Below are 22,269 nucleotides of genomic sequence, written 5' to 3'. Positions count from 1 at the left end.
AAACAAAATTAGTGCTTCCCAATAATGAAACCAGGTTAGTGAGGTATACCAAGAGGGTTTTCCCATTATAGCTAGCTTTTCCTCCTTTTTTCCCCCTAAGTACTTTCTCTCTTCTACAAAATTGTCAATGGTACCTGCTCTTTCTCACTATTTTCTGACCTTTTGTACCTAGGGTTTTGCTCTTTTACTTAATAAGATGGAAGAACTCCACCCCACAGGTTGTGAAGTAACAGTTTGCCACTCACCCTCCGACCACTGATCTCAGCTAAAATGGATAGTCTCTTCAGAGTGTCTCATGTTCAGGCATCACAAAAGTCCATGCTATCATCACTAAAATTATTATCTGAATATTAACAATGTTCTCACTGCTAAACCAAGTCTCTTAGTGAGTGTTTTAAATAACAGTAAGATAAGCAGTTCCCTGTGAACAAAAAGGGGCCACATGCTAACCTGACAAGCTCAGGGAAGGCCTGTGTGGGGGACTTGCAAACTCAAAGACCTAAAGTAACCACAAAGGATGATCTGACATAAAAACTTTTTAAACTAAAATCAGTTTATAGCAGGTAGTCATGTCCTAGGCTAGAATACTCCCTGACAAAGGTCAATCTTTACCTTAATTGAGCCTGTCTATTGTCTTTTTGCATCTATAATAACATATCTGTGGAACATCAAAGTGATTTTCCTTTTTCTGGACCCCTCAAACCACTCTGCAGAGACCGCAAATCCCCTCATTGTTATTGAGTTAATTGTTGACTGTTAACTATCCTGTACCCACCTAGGTAAGAGATGTATGTGTCTAGCCCGGCTGGTGTGGCGCAGTGGATTGAGCGTCCTGCCATGGGTTGAGCAGTCCTGCTTCCATTCCTGGACAGGGCACATGCCCGGGTTGCAGGTTTGATCCCCAGTAAGGGATATGCAGGAGGAAGCCGGTCTATGTTTCTCACATCGATGTATCAAAGTTTCTATCTCTTTCTCCCTTCCTCTCTCTCTAAAAAACAAATCAATGAATACATATTAAAAAAAAAAAAAAAAAAAAGATGTATGTGTTTATCATTTTACTTTTCCTCCAATCCCAGAGGTTTCTTTGCTTTGCTTTCTCCCATATGTTATGTTAACTCACTTGTGTCTTCTCTTTTGATTGTAATGCATATTCTCCAGAGCATTATCTCAATCCATTTATATTTTGTTTCCTGGCTGGCATTTGTCCACAGTTTGGCTCAAATAAACTCACAAAAAATTCTTCACAGGTTTGAATATTTCTTACATTGACACCCCAAATATAACTTAATGCAGGTGGTAGTTGGTACACTATCAGTTATGTAGAATACTTTTATTGGGGTTGGTTTTCTCAAGGTAAAAGTAGTGTTGGGTTCCAGTCGAGATGGTGGCGTAGGTAATGCAGTACTCGGATCATCCCACAGACACATCAAAATTATAACTAAACTTCAGAACAATTATCATTCAGAACTGCCCGAAATCTAGCTGAGCAGAAGTTCTACAACTGAGGATATAAAGAAGAAACCACATCGAGACTTGTAGGAGGGGTGGAGATGCTGACGGGGCTGTCATACACCCATTTGTGGCAGATGAAAATCAGAAGGGATATCTCAGCTGGGAAGGTCCCCCCTGAGGAGGGAGGGGTCCCAGCCCCACATCAGTCTTCCCAGCCCAGGGTTCCAGGGTCAGGAAGAGAAGTCCCCATAACTTCTGGCTGTAAAAACCAGCTTAGATTGTAGCTAAATGAGACGGAGGGCTGCTGGAGTTCCAGGTGTTTCTCTTAAAGGGCCTGCACATAGACTTATTTGGACTCACTCACTCTGAGTTCCACTGCTGGTGCAGTAGGGACACACAAGGAAGAACTGAGTTGTCTGGCTTCAGGGCGAAAGCTGGAGGGTAGCCTTCTCCCAGATAGAAGTGCTGGCACAGGCCATTGTTCCTTTTCTGGGCCCTGACATAGCCAGAGGCAGGTACCATATCTGAGTCTCCATCAACCTGGCTATCACTGTTCATCCTGCCTTGGTGATTCCCTGAAACCCTGCTCTACCCAACTTGTGGGCCCACCCAAGTGGTTTGCAGCAGCTTATCCATACACATGGCCTGTCTTGGCTCATGCTGCAGACTTTCCTAAAATCTCTCAGACAAGCAGAATCTGGCCCCTACATGCTGTGTACCTCTCACTAAGTGGTTCTAGGCCTAGCACTAGTGAGAGCTGGCCTTGGTTTACAGCTTGGCCTCTCCTGGGCACCTCCAAGCCCAGCATGAGTAGCAGCCATCTGCAGATAGCTTTGTAGCTCATGCCAGGTGGCTCCAGGCAGGAAACAGGTGGTGGGTGACCTTGGCCTGCACCTCCTGGGAGGGTCCAGAGCCAGTGCACCTAATAGATAATTTTAAACCACGTCGAAACACCCAATCTCCTCCACTTAAGGTGTGGACTGAACAGCTGAGGTAAGTCCTGCTCTGTGGGGTGGACCCCTGCACAGCTGATCCTCCATGGTAGTCACGGCTAGTCATTGCAGCCAATTGACCTGGGGTCAATCCCTCCCACTGAGGTGCCGACAGGAATCAGGCTCAACTACGACAGGAGGTGTACACAGCTCACACAGGAGTGCACCTCGAATGCCCAACTCGGGTGATTCGGGAGGCTGTGCCACTGGACTCTACAGGACACCTACTACATAAAGCCCCTCCCCTCTACCAAGCCTGGGAGACATAGCAACTCTACCTGATTCATAGAAACAAACACAGGGAGGCAGCCAAAATGAGGATAAAAAGAATTGTGTCCCAAATGAGAAAACAGAACAAAATTCTAGAAAAAGAACTAAACAAAATGGAGACAAGCAATCTACTAGATGAAGCGTTCAAAACACTGGTTATAAGAATGCTCAATGAACTTAGGGGAAGAATAGATTATCGCAGAACTTCAACAAGGATGTAGGAAACATAAAAATGGAGATAAAAAAAAAACATAAAAAAGCCCTGGCCGGTTTGGCTCAGCGGTTAGAGCGTCCGCCTGCGGTCCGGAGAGGCCCGGGTTTGGTTCCCGCTAAGGGCATGTACCTTGGTTGCAGTTTGTCCCCGGCCCTGGTTGGTCGTGCGGGTGGCAGCCACTCAATGTGTCCCTTTCGCATCGATGTTTCCCTCTCTCTCTCTTCCTCTCTCTCCCTCCCACTCTGTCTGTACAAAAAATGGAAAAATGTCCTCGGATGAGGATTAAAACAAACAAACAAACAAACAAACAAACAAACAAACAAACAAAAAACATAAAAAAGAACCACTCAGGAATAAAGAACACATTAACTGAAATGAAGAACACATTACACAGAATCAACAGTGGAGTGGATAAAGCAGAGGATCAAATTAGAGATTTAGAAGATAAAGAAGCAGAAAAACCCAAGCAGAAAAGCAAAAAGAAAAAATAGGGATAGTATACCACCCCCCCAAAAATGAGGATAGTATAAGGAGCCTGTGGGGCAACCTCAAGTGTACCTCACCTCATGAGGTTGCCAGAAGAGAGAGAGCAAGGAATTGAAAACCTATGTGAAAAAATAATAATGGAAAATTTTCCTAACCTGTTGAAGGAAATAGACACACAAGACCAGGAATTTCAGAGAGTTCCAAACAAAATGAACCCAAAGAGGCCTACATCAAGACACATCATAATGAAAATGCCAAAGGTTAAAGACATCAAGAGAAAAGCAGTTAGTTACCTACAAGGGACCACCCATAAGACTTCTAGCTGATTTCTCAGCAGAAAATTTGTAGTCCAGAAGAGATTGACAAGAAATATTTAAAGTGATGAAAAGCAAGGACCTATACCCAAGATTACTCTACCAGCAAAGCTATCATTTAAAATCAAAGGAGAGATAAAGATCTTCCCAGACAAAAACAAGCTAGACTTCATCACTACCAAACCAGTATTACAAGAATTGTTAAAGGGTATTCTAGAAGGAGGAGGAGGAGGAGGAGGAGGAGGAGGAGGAGGAGGAGGAGGGGGAGGGGGGGGGTAGGGAGGTGTGGAGGGAAAGGGGGAGGAGAGGAGGACAAGGACAAGGAGGAGGAGGAGGAGGAGGAAAGAAAGAGAATATAAATAAATATGAGTAACGAAATGACAATAAGTACATATCTATCAAAAATGACTTTAAATGCAAATGGATTAAATGCTCCAACCAAAAGACATGTAGTGACTGAATGGATAACAAAACAAGACCCTTATATGTGCTGTCTGCAAGAATCTCACTTCAGATCAAAAGACACACAGAATGAAAAAGTAAAGGAATGGAAAAAGATATTTCATAAAAATGGAAATAAATAAAATACTCACCAAACAAAATAGAGCTGAAAAACAAAATAAACAAACAAACAGAACAGAAGCAAACTCATAGATACAGAGAACATTTGACAGTTGCCAGATGACAAGGAATTTGGGAGGATGGGCGAAAAATATGAAGAGATTAAGAAGTTCAAATTAGTAGTTGCAGAATAGTCACGGGGATGTAAAGTACAGCATAGGGAATATAGTCAATAATATATATTGTCATAACTATGTATGGTGCTAGATGGGTACTAGATTTACAGGGATGATCACTTGATAAGCTATATAATGTCTAATCACTGGGTTGTACACCTGAAACTAAAATAATATTGTATGTCAGCTGTAATTGAAAAATAAAAAATTAATTAAAGTAAAAAATATAAATAAAAGTAGTGTTATGAGTCATCTCGGGAATTTACACAGTAAATGAAGTTATGGTATTAGAAGATATAGCACTAAGGTTTCAGCTAAAATATGATTTTATACTTAAAATTTCTTTTAATTCTTGCTCAACAATATTTTTTTATTGATTTTTAGAGAGAGTGGAAGCGGGGGAAGAGAGAAATATTGATGTGAAAGAGACACATTGATTGGTTGCGCCTCGACCAGGGGGTTTGAACCTGCAACCCAGTTATGTGCCCTTGACCAGGAACCAAACCTGTGACCCTTTGGTGCCCATGTCGATGTTCTAACCACTTAGCTACATCAGCCAGGGCTATGTTCCACCTTTTTAATCATGAGATTATACAAATGAAAATTTTACATAAGAAAAAGGTGCTGTATTAAATGTAAAAGAATGTAGCAGCTGTATAATATAATGAAGTTAATATTGATTAGAAAATCCAATTATTTCTATAATTTATTTTTATATATCCCAAGATAGCTGTTTGTCAGCAGGTGAACTTATTTAATTGGCATGATTGAATAATTAGATGTATTCTCAGAGCAGCAATAAAATGAAATTCTCATGTCTCAGGAACATAGTTGAGGTTTTTGTTTTGTTTTACCCATGGGTTTATCCAACTGTGATCAAAGAGACTTCTTGTTTTATCTAGGAATAATTTTTTTTTTTTTTTTTTTTATCCTCACCCGAGGACATTTTTTTCCATTTCTTGTTCAGGTAGAGTGGGAGGGAGAGAGAGGAACAGAGAGAGAGAGAAACATCGATGTGAAGGGACACATCGAGTGGCTGCCACCCGCATGACCAACCAGGGCCGGGGACAAACTGCAACCGAGGTACGCGCCCTTAGCGGGAACTGAACCCGGGTCTCTCAGGACCGCAGGCCAACTCTCTAACCGCTGAGCCAAACCGGCCAGGGCTAGGAATAATTTTTTTATTAAAAATATTTGGTGCTTGTGTAGTTATAGAATTGTTTTCATCATAAGAATGATGGAAAAAATTCATGAATTTGACAAAGGTTTGTGATGATTTACCTTTAGGTCCTCATCATCTTTTTCCTGGGCTCCTGCAGGAGCCTTCTGATTGGCCTCTTTCTCTGCCTCCAGACCTTTTTATCAGGGCAATTTATCTTCTAGAAGAAAAATTTGTTCTTTGTACCATATCCTCTATATCAGGCAGCAATGCATTGCATTCATCTGTAAATAACAGAAAACTCTATTACAGTGGCTTAAATAAATAGGGGTTTATTGGTCTTATGCATTACAGGGTCTGGGGTTAGCTATAGCGGCTCCAAATTGCTTCCCGGGCCTGGGTCTCTTCCCATCTTTCAGCTCTGCCGTCGTCGTAACGCAGGCCCTCGTTCTCATTCTAGTTGCTCTGTGAACGCAACGTGGCTGCTGCACCTCCCGGCCTCACGTCCACAGTTCCGCCAGGAAGACGGTGGAAAGGTGAAGAGGACTGAAAAGACAAATAACTTCAGGCTAACTTTGCCTTTTATATTTTTCCATTTAGGGACGCTCTTCTCCAGGATGTTCGAGCAGTTGGAAAGGAAGCTGAGAAATTGGGTATTTGGGCTGTTAGCCTCTGTAGTAGAAGTAGTCAAAGGAGAAGGTGGATATTATTGGCTGTTGGATAGCCAAACCATAGTTTTTGCCTTAGTCTCTATAGGCCATTAAAAATTTTCAAAAATTTATTATCATTTACTGTATGAAGTCCATATCTCATTATTGTTCAGGATAATATCATAGAATGACTTCTTTCATAACTTTGGGAATTTGTAGATAACTTATCTTTATTTTTGCTAGTCCACTGGCATTAGTGAGAACTCTTCAGAGAAACACAACCAATAGTGTGCATCCATAGAAAGATACTTATTTTAAGAAATTGGCTCGCCCTGGCCAGTTTGGCTCAGCGGTTAGAGCGTCGGCCTGCGGTCCGGAGAGACCCGGGTTCAGTTCCCGCTAAGGGCACGTACTTCGGTTGCAGTTTGTCCCCGGCCCTGGTTGGTCGTGCGGGTGGCAGCCACTCGATGTGTCCCTTCACGTCGATGTTTCTCTCTCTCTCTCCTTCCTCTCTCTCCCTCCCACTCTATCTGTACAAAAAATGGAAAATATCCTCGGGTGAGGATTAAAAAAAAAAAAAAATAAATAAATAAATAAATAAAAAAAAAAAAAAAAAAAAGAAATTGGCTCATGCGACTATGGAGGCTGACAAGTCCAAAATCTGCAGGGTGGGTCTGTAGGCTGGAATTCCAGGAAGAGACGATGTAGCAGTTCAAGTTTGAAGTCAGTCTGCTGGAAGAATTCCGTCTTGTTCAGGGGAGGTCAGTCTTTTGTTCTATCAAAGGCTCAACAGACTAGATGAGGCCCACCCACCTTATGAAGGGCAATTTGTTTTACTCAAAGTCCACCAATTTAAATCTTAATCTCATCCAAAAATACCCTTATAGAAATATCCAGAATAATGTTTGACCACATATCTGAACACCTAGGCCCAGCTGACATAAAATTGAACACCACTAATACATCACCTAAATTAAGTATGCTTGAACATCGGGAAATGACATGTGCTAAAAGGCAGAGAAAAAAGGGCTCAGTTAGAAGTAAAAGTTCGGTATGATGACACATTTGAGTAGGAAAAACATGACTGGGAAAGATGAGACTGGAGAAGTAAGATAGAGCATTAGGCCGATGAGGAAGCTAGCCATAGACAACAATGCTTGGCAGGGGGCGGGATAGGGAGGAGGGTGTGTGTGTGGGGGGACATCTGTAAAAATAGATTAATAATTTAAAAAAAGAGTGAGGGAGGGTAGTTTTAAAAGTCACTTAAGATGTTTTCTCATCCATGTCTTCCCTTCTTCATTCTATTTCCTTTTTTCAACCAATGTAGTTTGTGTGAGTTGACCTTGGGTTGGCATACGTTATTCAACATGTCCACCTTCCTTGGCCACTATCCCATTTACTGGCACTTCAGAGAAAGTGTCCTTTTTTGCTCGATTGGCTAGTGTTACCATCTGAGGCTTAGAAACGGCTGCCACCGTGTCGCTACCACAGGAGGGGCGTCCTGAAGATAAAGCTGACACAAGCAAGAAACAACTGCTAGATGAAGCTGGTGACATATCACCTGAGTCCAGGAGGGAGCTGTAACTGAAACTAACTACTTCTAAAGTGTTCAGTTGAGACAGATAAACCTCTTCATTTGACTTACAGCTATATGGGTTAGGCTTTCTGGAACCTGCAATGTGAATATTATTAACTAATATATGTAACCTGATCATGTTACATTTTATAAAAAGCTCATTTGGCCTCCAGGGATGGTGGATTGGAAAGAGCAAGGCGGAGAGAACTGTTAGGACGTTGACTAGTCAGTAATCTATGTAAGAGCGGTGGCAGTTGGGGCAGAGAGAAGTAATTGATTTAAGAGATATTTAGGATAACATTTAGGATATTTAAATATTTAGGATGTGGGGAGAAAGTTAAAAATGACTTCTAGATTATTTAAAATTTATTTTTTATTCCTCATCTGAGGATATCTTTCCATTTATCATTAGATACAGTGGGAGGAAGAGGGGGAGAAAGAGACAGAGAAAAACATCGATGTGATAGAGCCACACCAACTGGCTGCCTCCCGCACAACCAGACCAGGGCCAGGGATGAATCGCAACCAAGGTACGTGCCGTTGACCGGAATTGAACCCACGACTCATTGGTCTGCAGGCCGACCCTCTAACCGCTGAGTCAAACCAGCCAGGGCAACTTCTAGATGTTCTGACTTGAGCAACTGGATTGAGAGCACTATTCACTGAGGTGAGGAGACAAGACTAGATAAGGCTTTCCTATGAAATGCCCACATGAAATGAAAAATGGGGTGTTGGATATATGGGCCTGAAAGTCAATAGATAGGACTAGGTTGATACAGATTTAGGAGTCACTAGCATATAGTGTAGATGAAGTTATTTAGTGAGAAAGACAAAATATCAATATTTAGGAACAGGCAAAAGAAACCAAAAAGAGCCCTGGCCAGTTTGGCTCAGAGGTTGAGCGTCGGCCTGCAGACCAGAGAGTCCCGGGTTTGGTTCCCCCTAGGGGCACATACCACAAAAAAAAAAAAAAAAAAAAAAGAATCAGCCAGAGAGGTGGGAGGGAATTCATAGATGTGCAGTGTTACAGGAACAAGAAAGAATCGGGTTTAAGAAGGCCTGAACAGACTGCAGTGGTAAATACGAAGAGGCGAAATCAGATGGGAATGAGAAGTTTTCTTTAAATCTAGAAACATGAAGATCTTTAGATAAAGTAGAACAATAATGGGTGTGGAATCCAGATGGTAGAGGGTTGAGGGTAAACAAGGAGTGTGTGTGAAAGTGGAATCATCACATGAGGAAAACTCTTTCAAGAGTTATTCCACTTTGCATTAAATCTTCTCAAAAATCCAGAACCGAGTCATTAGCCTTCTTGTTGCTAACACTGACATATTTGGTACTCTTATCCAGTCTCATGTCTTTAACTATCATTACTATGCCACAGACTCTCAAATATGTATGTATCCAACTTTCCTAAACTCCATCCTGACTATCCAGCCACCTACCCAACATCTACACCTGAAAGTTGAATGGGTATCTCAAACCATCTCAAGACTGATCTGATCTTCCCCAAGCCTGTCCTCCTGGTGTCTCTTTGACCTTAGCAATGGCATGCAGTCCTTCCAGTTGCTCAGGCTAAAAACTGGACTCCTGAGCCCTTTCTCGATGCCCCTTATAACCTCTGTTAGAAAATTCTGTTGGTTCTGCCTTCAAAATATATCCAGATCTATTTCTTACCATTCCAATGCCAGCACTCTGATCTTTTACCTGAATTATTATAATAGCTCTCCATACCTTGACCTTTGCTGCTCCTACAGTTTATTCTCAACATAACAGTCAGAGTGATCCTTTGAAAGGATGCAAGAACCTCGAGGGTTTGGGATTCCCTCAAGAAGAGAATGCAAGGAATGTCCTCTCAATAGCAGGAAAGAGGGAAAAAAAGGTTGAAGTCTCTTTGTGAGAACACCAAGAACCCAATGTTCAATAAGGGAGGAAGAGGCTAGAAACTTCAACGTAGGAGTGCAAAGATGAGATTTAAAAACTGTAAGGCCAGCCCTGGTCCATGTGGCTCAGTTGGTTGACTGTTGTCCAATGCATGGAGAAGTCAATGGTTCTATTCAGGGCACATGCTTGGGTTGTGAGCTCAATACACAGTAGGGGCTGTACAGAGGCAGCCCACTGATGTTTCTCTCTCATCGATGTTTCTCTCGTTCCCTTTCCCTTTCCTCTCTGTCTAAAATTAATAACATTAAAAGAAATCTGAACCTTTGAAATAATAAAAATAAAAATTGGAAGGCCAAATAGTTTGAGCAGCAACAGTGATCACTGGGGGAACCAGTCCAAGACATGGATGTAGGACCTAGGTGTGTGCTGTGCATATCGGATAGAGCTGATGCTGATACTATTGCTCTGAGTCTCAGGTTCCTTCAGACCCCTTGTGGGAACTCCTTTGGGTTTCCCACTGTAGCAATTGTACTGTCTCTAACCTTAGTTGAGCCTGGATATCTAATCAGGCATCTGGAAGCCTCAGGTCTGGCCTTGGCTTCTAAAGGGCAAGGAATGTTAAGCCAGACTTTAAAACTTTCCTTGGTTCAATATTGCACTATTTACCCACAGACCCCATATTTAAAATACATGCCTTCCTCTGTTCCCAAGTCCGTTCTTCTCATCCCAACCAAATGGAAAAGATGGTAACCTCTCTTCCTTGGACCACCCAGATGTGGAGTTCCCTATGGACCAGAGGTAGGCCCAACTGTTGGTCCAAAACACTGAAAAATGCCCTCACTAGTAGGCACAGAAATTCTAGAACCCCAGGATTGAGTCTTGCATGGAACACTGTCTCCTGAGAACTCCAGCTTATTCTTTGAAGCTATTATGATGAAACTAAAAACAATGTTAATGAAAATTTTTCAGGTTATTGTGTATAGCTAGTTTTTGAATTTTGTTTTATGATATTCCGTCATGTTAATATATTCCCTAAATATTAGAGTATTGATGGACATTTGGTTATCTCCAATATGAAATAATTATAAACCATGCAGCAAAAAATATTATCCTACATATTTTATAAGAGTATGAATGGGATGGCACATTGATTCTCTGGATCAAACCATTATCCTTATGTGAGTCATCGAGGGCCTATGTTACTTCTCTGACATAATACCCACTACTCTGCCCCTTGGTTATTCCATAGAGCCATACAAGACTCTTGGTACTCATCAACCATGCCTGGCACCCCCTCTTGCAATGGTTCTCAACCTGTGGGTTGCGACCCCTTTGGGGGTTGAACGACCCTTTCACAGGAATTGCCTAAGACCATCAGAAAACACATATTTCCGATGGCGATTCATAACAGTAGCAAAATTACAGTTATGAAGTAGCAACAAAAATAATTTTATGATTGGGGGTCACCACAACATGAGGAACTGTATTAAAGGGTCGTGGCATTAGGAAGGCTGAGAACCACTGTTAGAGCTTCTGCACTGGCTATTCCTTCTTCCTGAAATATTCCTCCCCAAGAGCTTCACAAGGCTCTCTCCCTCCCCTCCTCTAGGTCTGCTTCCATGCATCTCCACGAGACCCACCTGACCATGCTGTTTAAAATTCCAATTTGCTTCCCTAAACACTTTTATTTCCCTCTATCTTGTTTTACCTCTTCATACAGTTACTATGTATACATTTTACATACAATATATTTCATTGTGTTTATGATTTAATTAGTCTCCCTCCCCTAGGCAGAAGCCCTAGAAGACAGAGAACTGTATTTGTTTATTGATACATCCTAAGGGCATATATGGTTCCTAGAATAGTGCTTGGCACATAGTAGGAGTTCAATGAATATTTATTAAAGGGAGGAACAAAGGTAGGGTAGAAGGAGGCAGGGAGGGAGGGAACAAAGAAAAGATTTTGCTCTGAAGAGAAAGAGATACTAGGGTGGTAGACAGAATCAGGGAAAGAATTTTCTTTTTTATCCTCACCCGAGGACATTTTTCCATTTTTTGTTCAGATAGAGTGTGAGGGAGAGAGGGGAAGAGAGAGGGAGAAAGAAACATCAACGTGAAAGGGACACATCGAGTGGCTGCCACCCGCATGACCCAACCAGGGCCGGGGACAAATTGCAACGAGGTACATGCCCTTAGTGGGAACCGAACCTGGGTCTCTCTGGACCACAGGCCGACGCTCTAACCACTGAGCCAAACCGGCCAGGGCAGGGAAAGAATTTCTAAGATGAGAGAGATGTGAGGAAGAATGCCAGTAGAGAGGCTGAAGATACAAGAGAATGGACTGAACCAAACCTCGAGAATGTGAGAAGAAATGGGATCCAGAGCACAGGCGGTGGGATTAGCATTGGACAAAGCTGCACAGAGTGAACATTTTATCCAGTCCCTTGCAAGAGTGAACAAGCTAAATAAAAAAGTCGACATGTTTTTGTATCGCTATGTAATAGTTGGCTCTTGAGGTCCTGGGTCTCCTTCTGGATGGCTGAGCCTGGTCCTGGTTAACAACCAATCCTCCCAGGGTGTCTCCACCTGCAGGAGGAAGAAGAAGATGGATGCTGACGTTCATGTCAAAGGCTCACTCTTAGGATTCCTGTTGAGATTGCTGGTCTGGTTGTTTCTGTTTCTTCAAATTTTGTTTTGTTTTCCAAAGCGGAAGAGGAGGTCACTTCATTGTGCTGGTGGTGGCGGGCTTTGAGGTGTGAAAATAAAGAAGGTTGGATATTTTTATTATGGAGGATGGAAGAGTATCAGAAATTGCTGCTATAGTAAAAGGTGGAGAAAGCTCATCAGGGGATTAGAGTTAAGTCTGGTGAAGTCAATGATGCGCATTCAGGCTGTTAGAACCTGCCCCGTGCGTTTCCCTGCAGCAGTGCTCGGGGCAGCCCAAGGGACCGATGAAATCTGAGCTGGACGGCGAGAGGAGTCAAGATAGAAGGGGGCTGATGAGAATAAAGTACAGCGTTCTATGGATTGCAGCAGTGACGATCAAACTTCAGCAGGTGTAAGGATCACCTGAAGGGGCCAGATTCTGAAATAATTATTCAGTAGATCTGAAGTGAAGACTAGACTCTATTTTCAACAAGGATCCTCGTTGATTCTGAAGTAAGAGGGCCATGGACAATTTTTTTGTGTGAAATAGTAGATATGCAATGATATTGAGTTTAAAGAGGTGCTATTTTGAGAGGAGGAGGAGAAGAGAGAGGTAGGTAGAAGAAAAACGTAAGGATATGTGGTTACTGTGTGAGATGACTAATTTATTATTTCAAAGGTGGATCAGCCTGGAAAGATAAAAGGTTTAAGGTGTGGCCAAGGGAGTGGGTGGCTGTAGTGGAGTGAACACCACCAGAGATGAGGAGGTCAAAGTACCAAAAGCTTAGGAAATCCCTGTGGACCTTGAAGCCATCCCAGATAATGGCAGTACCTGGGAAAGACGCGAAACTGTGAACCAAGTTCAAAGTCAATGAAGGGGAAGCGACCACAGGAGGGTAGATAAAGCAAAAATATGGTGGGCATAGAGGGGATAAATAGTGATGGGAAAAATTAATTAATCAATTAAAAACATATGAAGTCAAGGGGGGTGTTAACTGCTTAAGAGTTTTTACATGGTGGTGAAGGAGTAAAATTAGCTAACATTAGTTGAGTGTTTGTTTGCTAGGCTTTGCATAATTCAGTTCATTTCATCTTCAAACACAACTCATAAACTTCATATAATGTAGGTGCTATTTGTATTCCTCTTTTATGATGAGGAAACTGAAGTACACAGAGGGTAAGCATTTCAGAGCTCTTATCCACAATGCTATACTGACTCTCATAAAATGCCAATGGAAAGTGTTTTAGTATGTTTCGACTGAAAAAAGAAAACCAGATCTCCTGAATATTGTTAGGGATTAACTTATTTGGAAAAACAATGAAAATCTTTCTTCAAATTTCATTTGTACTGAAATACTTCTTTTGTTATATCCATGAGTGACAGCACCAAGAACAGCTCCATACTAACTCATTTAATAGAAACATTAAAGCAGTTTGCATTTATCAAGACTTCTGTCTACTCCATGCTTTGATGATTTCTTCAGCAGCATCCAGTGTACTGTCTTTCTGTAAATAAATGAAAGAATCATCATTACATATCAAAATAAATTGAAGATGAAGTAAAGATTTAAATATAAAAAATATACCAAACTCAGTTTTGTCAGGAAGAGTGGTGCAGTCACTTGGGAACCAAATGTTCCTTAACTCCTAGTAACTTGAACTGGGCCCAGTTCAGCTCCAGCCTGTCCTTGGCCTCCACAGCAATGACAGAGCCCCAGAGCATTCGTTAGGGAACATGGCTTCCCAGCAAATCTAGTCACTGGAAGCCTTGTCTACATTAAGCCACAACCCCAGCAGAAGCATGGGCAAAGCCTGGGAAATGATGTCTGCAGTGTCGTTCCTCGTGTTGGTGGCTGAGCGTACAGATCCCAAGCTCTTCAAGGAGCCCAGTAAGCCAATCAAACACATGAAAACTATTTTAATGCTATATCCTATTGCTGTCTGGCTGGAGAAGCGAATGCACCTCACAAGAATTCAGTAGTAGAGGAAACAGAGAAGTGTGATGCCAGTCAGTACGTCTGACTGATTTATGATGCTGGCGGCCAGTTCTGGGTACTTGATTGCTACTATTCTGACACCAAAAAAAAAAAAAAAAAAAAAAAAATCTACAACTTCTTTTTTTGGATTAAAATTTTAAAATAATTTTTTTCAAATACAGTTTATATTTAATATGATTTTGTACTAGTTTCAGGTGTATAACACAGTGGCTGGATAATCAGATACTTTACAAAGTGTTCCCCTCGATATTTCCAGTACCCACCTGGCAACATACATACTTATTACAATATTATTGGCTATATTCCCTACGCTATATTTTATATCCCATGACTGTTTTGTAACTACCCATCTGTACCCCTCAATCCTTTCACCTTTTTCATCCAGGCCCCCAACCTCCCTCCCCTCTGGTAACCATCAATCTATTCTCTGTATCTATGAGTCTGTTTCCGTTTCGCTTTTCATTTATATTGTTCTTTAGATTCCACAAATAAGTGAAATCATATGGTATTTGTCTTTCTCTGACTGGCTTATTTCACTTAGCATAATACCCTCTAGTTTCATCCCAGTGTGGATACCTGATCTCAAATAAAGAGAATTTTCAAAGTACAAATGCAAGGGCAGACTTCCAAAAGGAAAACAATCAAATTAACATATAAGCATAGAAACAAGTCAAAGAGTACATATTATATTCCTACTCTCAGTCTATGAAAGTGTTTCATGGATCTTTTGACTTGTTTTGGTTGTTTCTAGTCTAACAGATAAAATCTCATTGCAGTTCTAAGTTTCATCTCTCTTACTAAGAATGAGGTGGAGCATTCTTTCATATACTTAACAGCTCCTGAGGATTTTACCCCTAACCATGGTAAGGGGCTGCTTTTTGGCTTATTTTGCCCTTAATTCAACCTGCTTGTCTTTGGATTTCCATTCTCTTGACATGTCTTGCTGTCCTTTTATTTTTAGTCTTTCCAAGAGGTTGAGTTGGGTGTGTCAACCTTCTCCAGGGACTTCTCAGTACTGCTCCACCCTCTCCCAATATCGGATGTTGATGTAAAGGAGGTGAGCCCACACTGACCCTCATTTCTCGCCCCCATACAGGCCTTGACCCTTTTGTCTAGATGCCAAAGAATAATTTCTTTATCTTTAAAGTCCAATATATTAAACAAGCTATAGCTCAGTGTTAATCATTCTGTGACAATTTTTCCAGAGATAAATGATGCCTTTTCAATTTTTAGATGTGTTTGCTTTTCGAAATGGAAAGCATTCTCGAAATAAAGCTACAAAATTCTTTCCTGGTTCCACTTATTCTGCTTTATATTTTCAGTCACTCTACATATTTTATTTGCTTTTCACATCTACAATTTTTTTTTTTAACATTTTAAAATTCTTTGTTCTTTTCTACTTCTTTTTGCTCATTCTTCTCAATCCTGAAAGTGATTTCAGAAGTACTTCGTGTTCTCTGTGCTGTTTCCATCGTTAGTACAATTACCAATAGCTTTACTTTTTTTTTTTTCCCTTAAATTTCTTATTTGAGCTCTGACAGCTACCATTTCATTTTCTTTTTAAAAAATTTATTAAATAATTTTTATTTTATTTTATCCTTACCCAAGGACATTTTTGCATTTATCTTCAGATACAGTGGGAGGGAGAGAGGGGGGGAGAGAGACAGAGAAGCATCAATGCCAGAGAGACACATCAAGTGGATGCCACCCATACAACCCCAACCGGGGCAGGGGACAAACTGCAACCAAGGTATGTGCCCTTAGCGGGACCCGAACCCAGGACTCTCTGGTCCGCAGCCGACGCTCTAACCGCTGAGCCAAACTAGCCAGGACAATTTAAAAAATTTTTTTAATGGTTTTATTTATTTATTCTCACCCAAGAATATTTTCCATTAATTTTTAGATAGAATTGAAGAGAGGGAGGGAGAGAGAAAGGAACATTGATATGAGAGAGACACATTGATTGGTTGCTTCCCGCACAACCCCAACGGGGACTGGGAATTGAACCTGCAACCCAGGTATGTGCCCTTGACTGGGAATCAAACCTGCTACCCTTCAGTTTGTTGGCCGATGCTCTAACCACTTGCCCATTTCCTTTTCATATATTATCTTATTGTATCTTCCCAGAACTTTTAAAATCTTGGCTTTCACCTCTTGTTTTAAAGATTTTGGATTTGAAATACCACAATTTTTATTAGCTCCATGGCAACATTTTCTTCTGGTTGAATGTTTTGTCTGACACTTGTTTTACTTTATATCTTTCTCTTTTTTTTCATATAGTATCTTTTTATAGATTCATAGCTGGTTCCTTTATTTTTTTTTACTTGAATTTGATTGAATTTTTTTGTAAGTTCTCACTGCTATCCGGTAACTCACTATTGCTAGTGTTCTGGATAATGAGCATGTTATCTGCTGGTTTTGTCTATGATCTGAAGTTGTATTTGCAGATTTGTAGAGCCAGGACAGCACTAGAAGAGCGCAGAAATTCTCCCAGGCTCACAGTGAAGTTTCACACGATTGATGTAGAGATATTTGGTGGTACATGCCCCTAGCAGGAACCAAACCCGGGACTCTCTGGTCCGCAGGCCAACACTCAACTGCTGAGCCAAACTGGCCAGGGCGAGATCTTTTATTTTTTATTTTATTTACTTTTACTTTTTTCTATATTGATTTTAGGGATAGAGGAAGGAAGAGGGAGAGAGAGATAGAAACATCGATGAGAAGAAACGTTGATTGGCTGTCTCCTGCGTGCTCCCCAACTGGGGATCGGGCCCACAACCTGGGCATGTGCACTGACCAGGAATCGAACCAGCGACCTCTTGGTGTATGGGTTCTTTTAGGTTTTACTTCTTCTCAACTAATTTAATTTGCTATCTCCAATATAATATATCTCCTCCACAATATCTTAATACAACATTTAGCAAATACGACAGGGATGACAGAGTAAATCTATAGCCTAACCAGAATCTGCTTTTCACCCTGCCTCTTCCATGATGCCAGATGGGTCTGGAGAAGTTCTCACTGCCAGTGCACTTACTGTTCCTATTGTTCTGAATAATCAGTGTGCTACCTGATGGCTCTCTCTGTAATTTTAAGATGTAGAAGCAGGAGCCTTTCTAGGTGTCTTCTCTCTACTATTACTTCACTGTTTTGGGCAACTCTTTATCATTTACTGGGGAATTTGTGACGTTGTTTTACATTCTCCTAGTTGTTTTTTTTTTTTTTTTTGTGGTATGTGCCCCTAGCAAGAACCGAACCCGGGACTCTCTGGTCCGCAGGCTGACGCTCAACCGCTGAGCCAAACTGGCCAGGTCTCTCCTAGTTGTTTTTTAATAAATAACTTCCATGAAGAGAATGAGGAAGAGCTGTGTTTACCATTTTAAAACTGGAAGTTTAATGTTATTTTTTTCTTCTATTAGTTCTATTTATATTCAAATAATATAACTCTAGAGATTTCTAGATCCACTGTAAGATGAGACTATTAATGGTCTTATCCTTTCTCTACACCTTAGTGAATTAAATGTTGACATTGATAGGTTGTTAACACTATTCTATTAAGGATAAGTCTTCCATAGTCTATAGGTTGTCTCTAAATGTTGAAAACAATGTTTACATCAATCTGACTAGGTATATAGATGAATGTGTTGGTACAGAATGTGTTGGTACATATACTTGATGTCAGTATGACTGTTTTCAGTAGCAATCACATCTTAAAAATAGTGATAATATATTTAGATTTTTTTGGGTACAGATCTGATGATGAATTCTTTTTTTAAAAATATATATTTATTGATTTTTTTTAGAGGGAAGGAAGGGAGAGAGAAAGAGAGAAACATTGATGTAAGAGAGAAACATCGATTGGCTGCCTCTTGCACACCCACGACCTGGGTATGTGCCTTGACTGGGATGTGAACTGGGACCTCAGTCCATGGAATGATGCTCAATCCACTGAGCCACACCAGGCAAGAAAATTCTTTCAGCTTTCATTTATCAGTGATATATATATCATTTTCAGTTTTAATGCATATTTTCCTAGATATAGAATTCTGGGCTAATCTATTTTTTATTGCAGCATTTTGAAGATGTTATTTATTGTATGCTGGTCTTTGTTGTTTCTAATAAGAAGTTAGCTAACACTTACATCTACTCCTGTGCATGTGAAGTATAGTTTTTCTCTGAGTGCTTTCAAAATCTTATCATTGTATTTGTTTTTCAGCAGTTTGATTATGGTGTGTTTAGCAATTTTTTTTTTTTTTTTTTTTTGGATATCCTGTTGTGGTTCACTGAACTTTTAGATCTATAAGTTGCTTTACACCAAATCTGAGAAAATTTTGGCCGTACTTTCTTTTATTTATTTATTTATTTAAAAATGTTTTTATTGAATTTTAGAGAGAGAGGAAGGGAGAGGGAGAGATAGAAACATTAATGTGCAACATTGATCAGCTGCCTCCTGCACGCACCCTACTGAGGACTGAGCTTGCAACCTGGGCATGTGTCATGACCAGGAATTGAGCCGTCGACCTCTTGGTGCATGGGTCAACCACTAAGCCACACCACACAGGCTGGCCATTATTTCTTAAAAAGTTTTTTCTGTTACATTTTCTCTTCTCTTTGGTACTCCAATTACATGTAAATTGTCACTTGATATTGCCTCATAGACCTGAGGCTCTGTTCATTTTTCAAAAACAATTTTTCCTTCTGATTTTCAGATTGGATAATTTCTATGGATCTGTATTCAAGTGGACTCTTTTTCTCTGTCATCCTCAATGTTCTGTGTGTTATGTCACAAACTTTTTCATGTCAGATACACTCTTCAGTTCTTGAATTTCCACTTGATTTTTTAAAAATAGTTTTAATCTGTCCACTTATTATGACCATATTTTCCTTTAACTCCTTAAACATACTTATATCTGCTTTAAAGTCCTTGTCTACTAATTTCTATGTCTGGGTCACCTTGAGATCTGCTTCTATTGACTGCTTTTTCTCCTTTATTAAGGGTCACAATTTATTGTATCTTCACATGTCTAGTAATTTTAGATTGCCTGCTAGATATTGTAATATTACATGGTAAAAAGTCTGATTATATTGTAAACTCAACACTGTTCTGGGAGGCAGTTAATTTCATGGCAGCAAGACAAAATTAAAAAGCTGCTTTACAGCCCGGCCAGTATTGCTCAGTGGATTGAACGTCATCCCATGAACTGGGAAGTCCCAGTTCGATGCCAGGTCAGGGCACATGCCGGGGTTGCGGCTCAATCCCCAGTGGAGGGATCAGCCGACTGATGTTTTGCTCACATAGATGTTTCTATCTCTCTCTCTAAAAAAATCAATAAAAAAATTAGAAAAACTGCTTTATAAGCATATCATGTCTAGCAATAGAAAAAAAATGATAATTTGTAAATAGGAAGAAAGGATATTATAAGTGTGTTTTTTAGTAGAACAGGAAACTTACTTTAATGAAGCAAAAGCGCACAAACTTCTCAAACTGTAATTTGGTCTCTTTGTTACAGAATGCTGAAACTGGGATGGCTGATAGTTTCTAAAAAATGAAAAGAAGGTAAGATAAGAAAACTACTTACATTTCAAATATTAACCATAAACATTAGAAAAGATGGATACTTCTAAGTATTCACAAACAAAAAAATATTTAAAAATCCTCCAAATAGCCACTAGTGGACTATCGTGTAACAAAACTACAGTTCTACATTTAACATTGTTCAAAGCATGCCAGCAGGTATCCTTCATAAATTAACTATAAAATACAGCAAAATATTGCACAGGCCAATACATTTTACCTTATTTTTAGTCATCCATTTCACAAATTTATAGTCATAAGGTTCATTGCTGTTCTTCATATCAGAGAGGTCTGCATCTAAAACAATGAAAATCAGATAACCTCTGTATTATATCTGAGGCAATATGCATTTCATTTAAGTCTGTCAAAATTCAAAATTTTCTTAGAAGATATTCACAAAATCTGCTGGAGCCTCATACTGCCTGTGGTGGGGTGGGAAGTGAGATGTCACAGAGAAGCTCTACCAATGCTATAAGGCAGAATTCGCATATACATCTGATTGGTCATATCTGTGCATACACCTCTTGGCACTAAAAGAAAGTGGGAAAGGGAAAGAAAAGAAGAGTGTTGCCTTTCCATCTGGAAATAAAATAAAACTTTATGATCACTAGTAAGGAAATGACATCTAAATTTAGAGTATTCATTATAACACTTATATCTCCAAAAAGTCATCCACAAAGGTAAAGTCTCGGTATTGCAATCTGTGATTATCCCCAACTCCTAGGTCAGTGTCTAGCACATAAATAATAAACGGCACATTTGTTGAATGAGTAAATTAATATTACTCATTAGTTATAAAGGGTAAGTGTCTGTGGAGATCTTCCAAGTGACATCCTCATTTTTTACCCTTTTCTCCCATATATTATGCTTTTAAAAAAGTGTTAAATTTGGAGAATTTAAGAATATTCCTATTCTTCTCTCTTGCTCCAATCTTGCTTTAAGATCTGGGCTGGGTATTTCTCTGTCATTCAGCTTCAGCAATCCATATTTCATATTGTTTCAATTTTATTTACTTGTACTCTTAGATCTTTTTGAATGGCCTGAAGCTACTAACAGTGATGATTACTGTAATCAATGAAATTTTACAACGTACTGCTCAAAACAGATTGAGACAGTTTTCTTCTTTCTTTTATTCACACACTAAATACTACTGGGTCTCTTCAATTGACAGTGTAAACACCTTGACATTGAAGAACGTTTCACTTGTATTAAAAAAAATCTTAATAGGTTTTTACTTAATGATTTAAATTTTGAATCTCCCCTGTGCATTCAAGAATGTAACAATTCTATATAATAATGCTTATTGAGCACTTACTATTTGCTAAGCATGTTACATAATTCTCTCATTTGTCCTATAATTCTAAGAGGTAGCTATAATCTTCACTTTATAAATGAGAAAGTTAAATTACTATTTCAAGTATGTCACATTATATATATGTGTATATATATGTATGTGTATTTAATTCAGGTTTGGCTCTAACAAAAATGACCACTTTGAAAAGTTAGAGTCTAACTGATTTTGTGACATTCCATTTGACAGTACACAACAGTAGTGTATTCAAAGGTAACCCAGAGAAAGGAGTGATTGCCTGTAGCCATAGAAAGAAGAAAATGAGGGTATTAACTAATTGTAATTGACACAAGCTGTACTACTCGTATTCTTGTAAAGCTTAGAAGAGGAATTTATTGCCATGGTGCTTAAAAGGAAAAAAAGGGAATAAATATAATTCTAAAGATCTTATAGTTATAAGAAACTTAGAATCTATTTCTTTGGAATACAAATTACATTTGTATGGCATTTTAGAATTACATATAACAGCTTGCTTTTTGGAAACAGAATTATTTGGAATCTAGCTGTGTGACTTCAGACAAGCTATTTAAAACTTTCTAAGTCTTCATGTCTTAAAAACGGAGCTAACAATGTTCTTTTCAAAAGTGGTTTGAACTTGCCAGGCAAGTAGCAAATCCTCAATAAATATTATTTTGCTTCTTTACTTCATTTCAGCATATTCCAGAGTGGCAAACAATCCCCGATGGCACCAAGAGTCCAGAAATCTTATTTTTTCTCAAGTGAAAAGGAAAGAAAAATTTTACCCAAAGGAACATAGGGCATATATAGTCTTTCATGGACCAGCGTTTTAAGTTATACACCAGAATGAGAGGATGGCAAATTCTATGTTTAACAGGAAACTTACAACTGACTCCATAATTACATTACTGACTCCACAGTCACATTAAGGGTCAAGGACCTAAAGGTCCAGATGAACAAAGAGAAACACTGACATAGTGAAAGTCTTTTTTCATAGATAAAATGCTGA

The 22,269-nt window shown here is 39.7% G+C and overlaps 1 protein-coding gene across 2 annotated transcripts in view; it reads right to left on the bottom strand.

Annotated features, from left to right (window-relative positions):
- Nucleotides 1–13,424: 13,424 nt before the first annotated feature.
- The window catches only part of KYAT3 (kynurenine aminotransferase 3), a 52,467-nt gene continuing 43,622 nt past the window's right edge, over nt 13,425–22,269 (bottom strand). Inside the window, exons 12-14 of one of the 2 annotated variants that reach the window (XM_036256217.1) lie at nt 20,172–20,248; nt 19,829–19,915; nt 13,425–13,885 (exon numbers count right to left, since the gene is read on the bottom strand). In XM_036256217.1, coding sequence (XP_036112110.1) covers nt 13,823–13,885; nt 19,829–19,915; nt 20,172–20,248 — 227 coding nt within the window. In that variant the 3' untranslated portion in view covers nt 13,425–13,822. The remainder of the gene's footprint in view (nt 13,886–19,828; nt 19,916–20,171; nt 20,249–22,269) is intronic. The other variant, XM_036256218.1, reaches the window with a different exon arrangement.

The sequence above is a fragment of the Molossus molossus genome, unplaced genomic scaffold (genome assembly GCF_014108415.1).
Source record: "Molossus molossus isolate mMolMol1 unplaced genomic scaffold, mMolMol1.p scaffold_m16_p_12, whole genome shotgun sequence".
NCBI classification, from domain to species: domain Eukaryota; kingdom Metazoa; phylum Chordata; class Mammalia; order Chiroptera; family Molossidae; genus Molossus; species Molossus molossus.
This window is presented reverse-complemented; position numbering and strand designations above follow the sequence as displayed.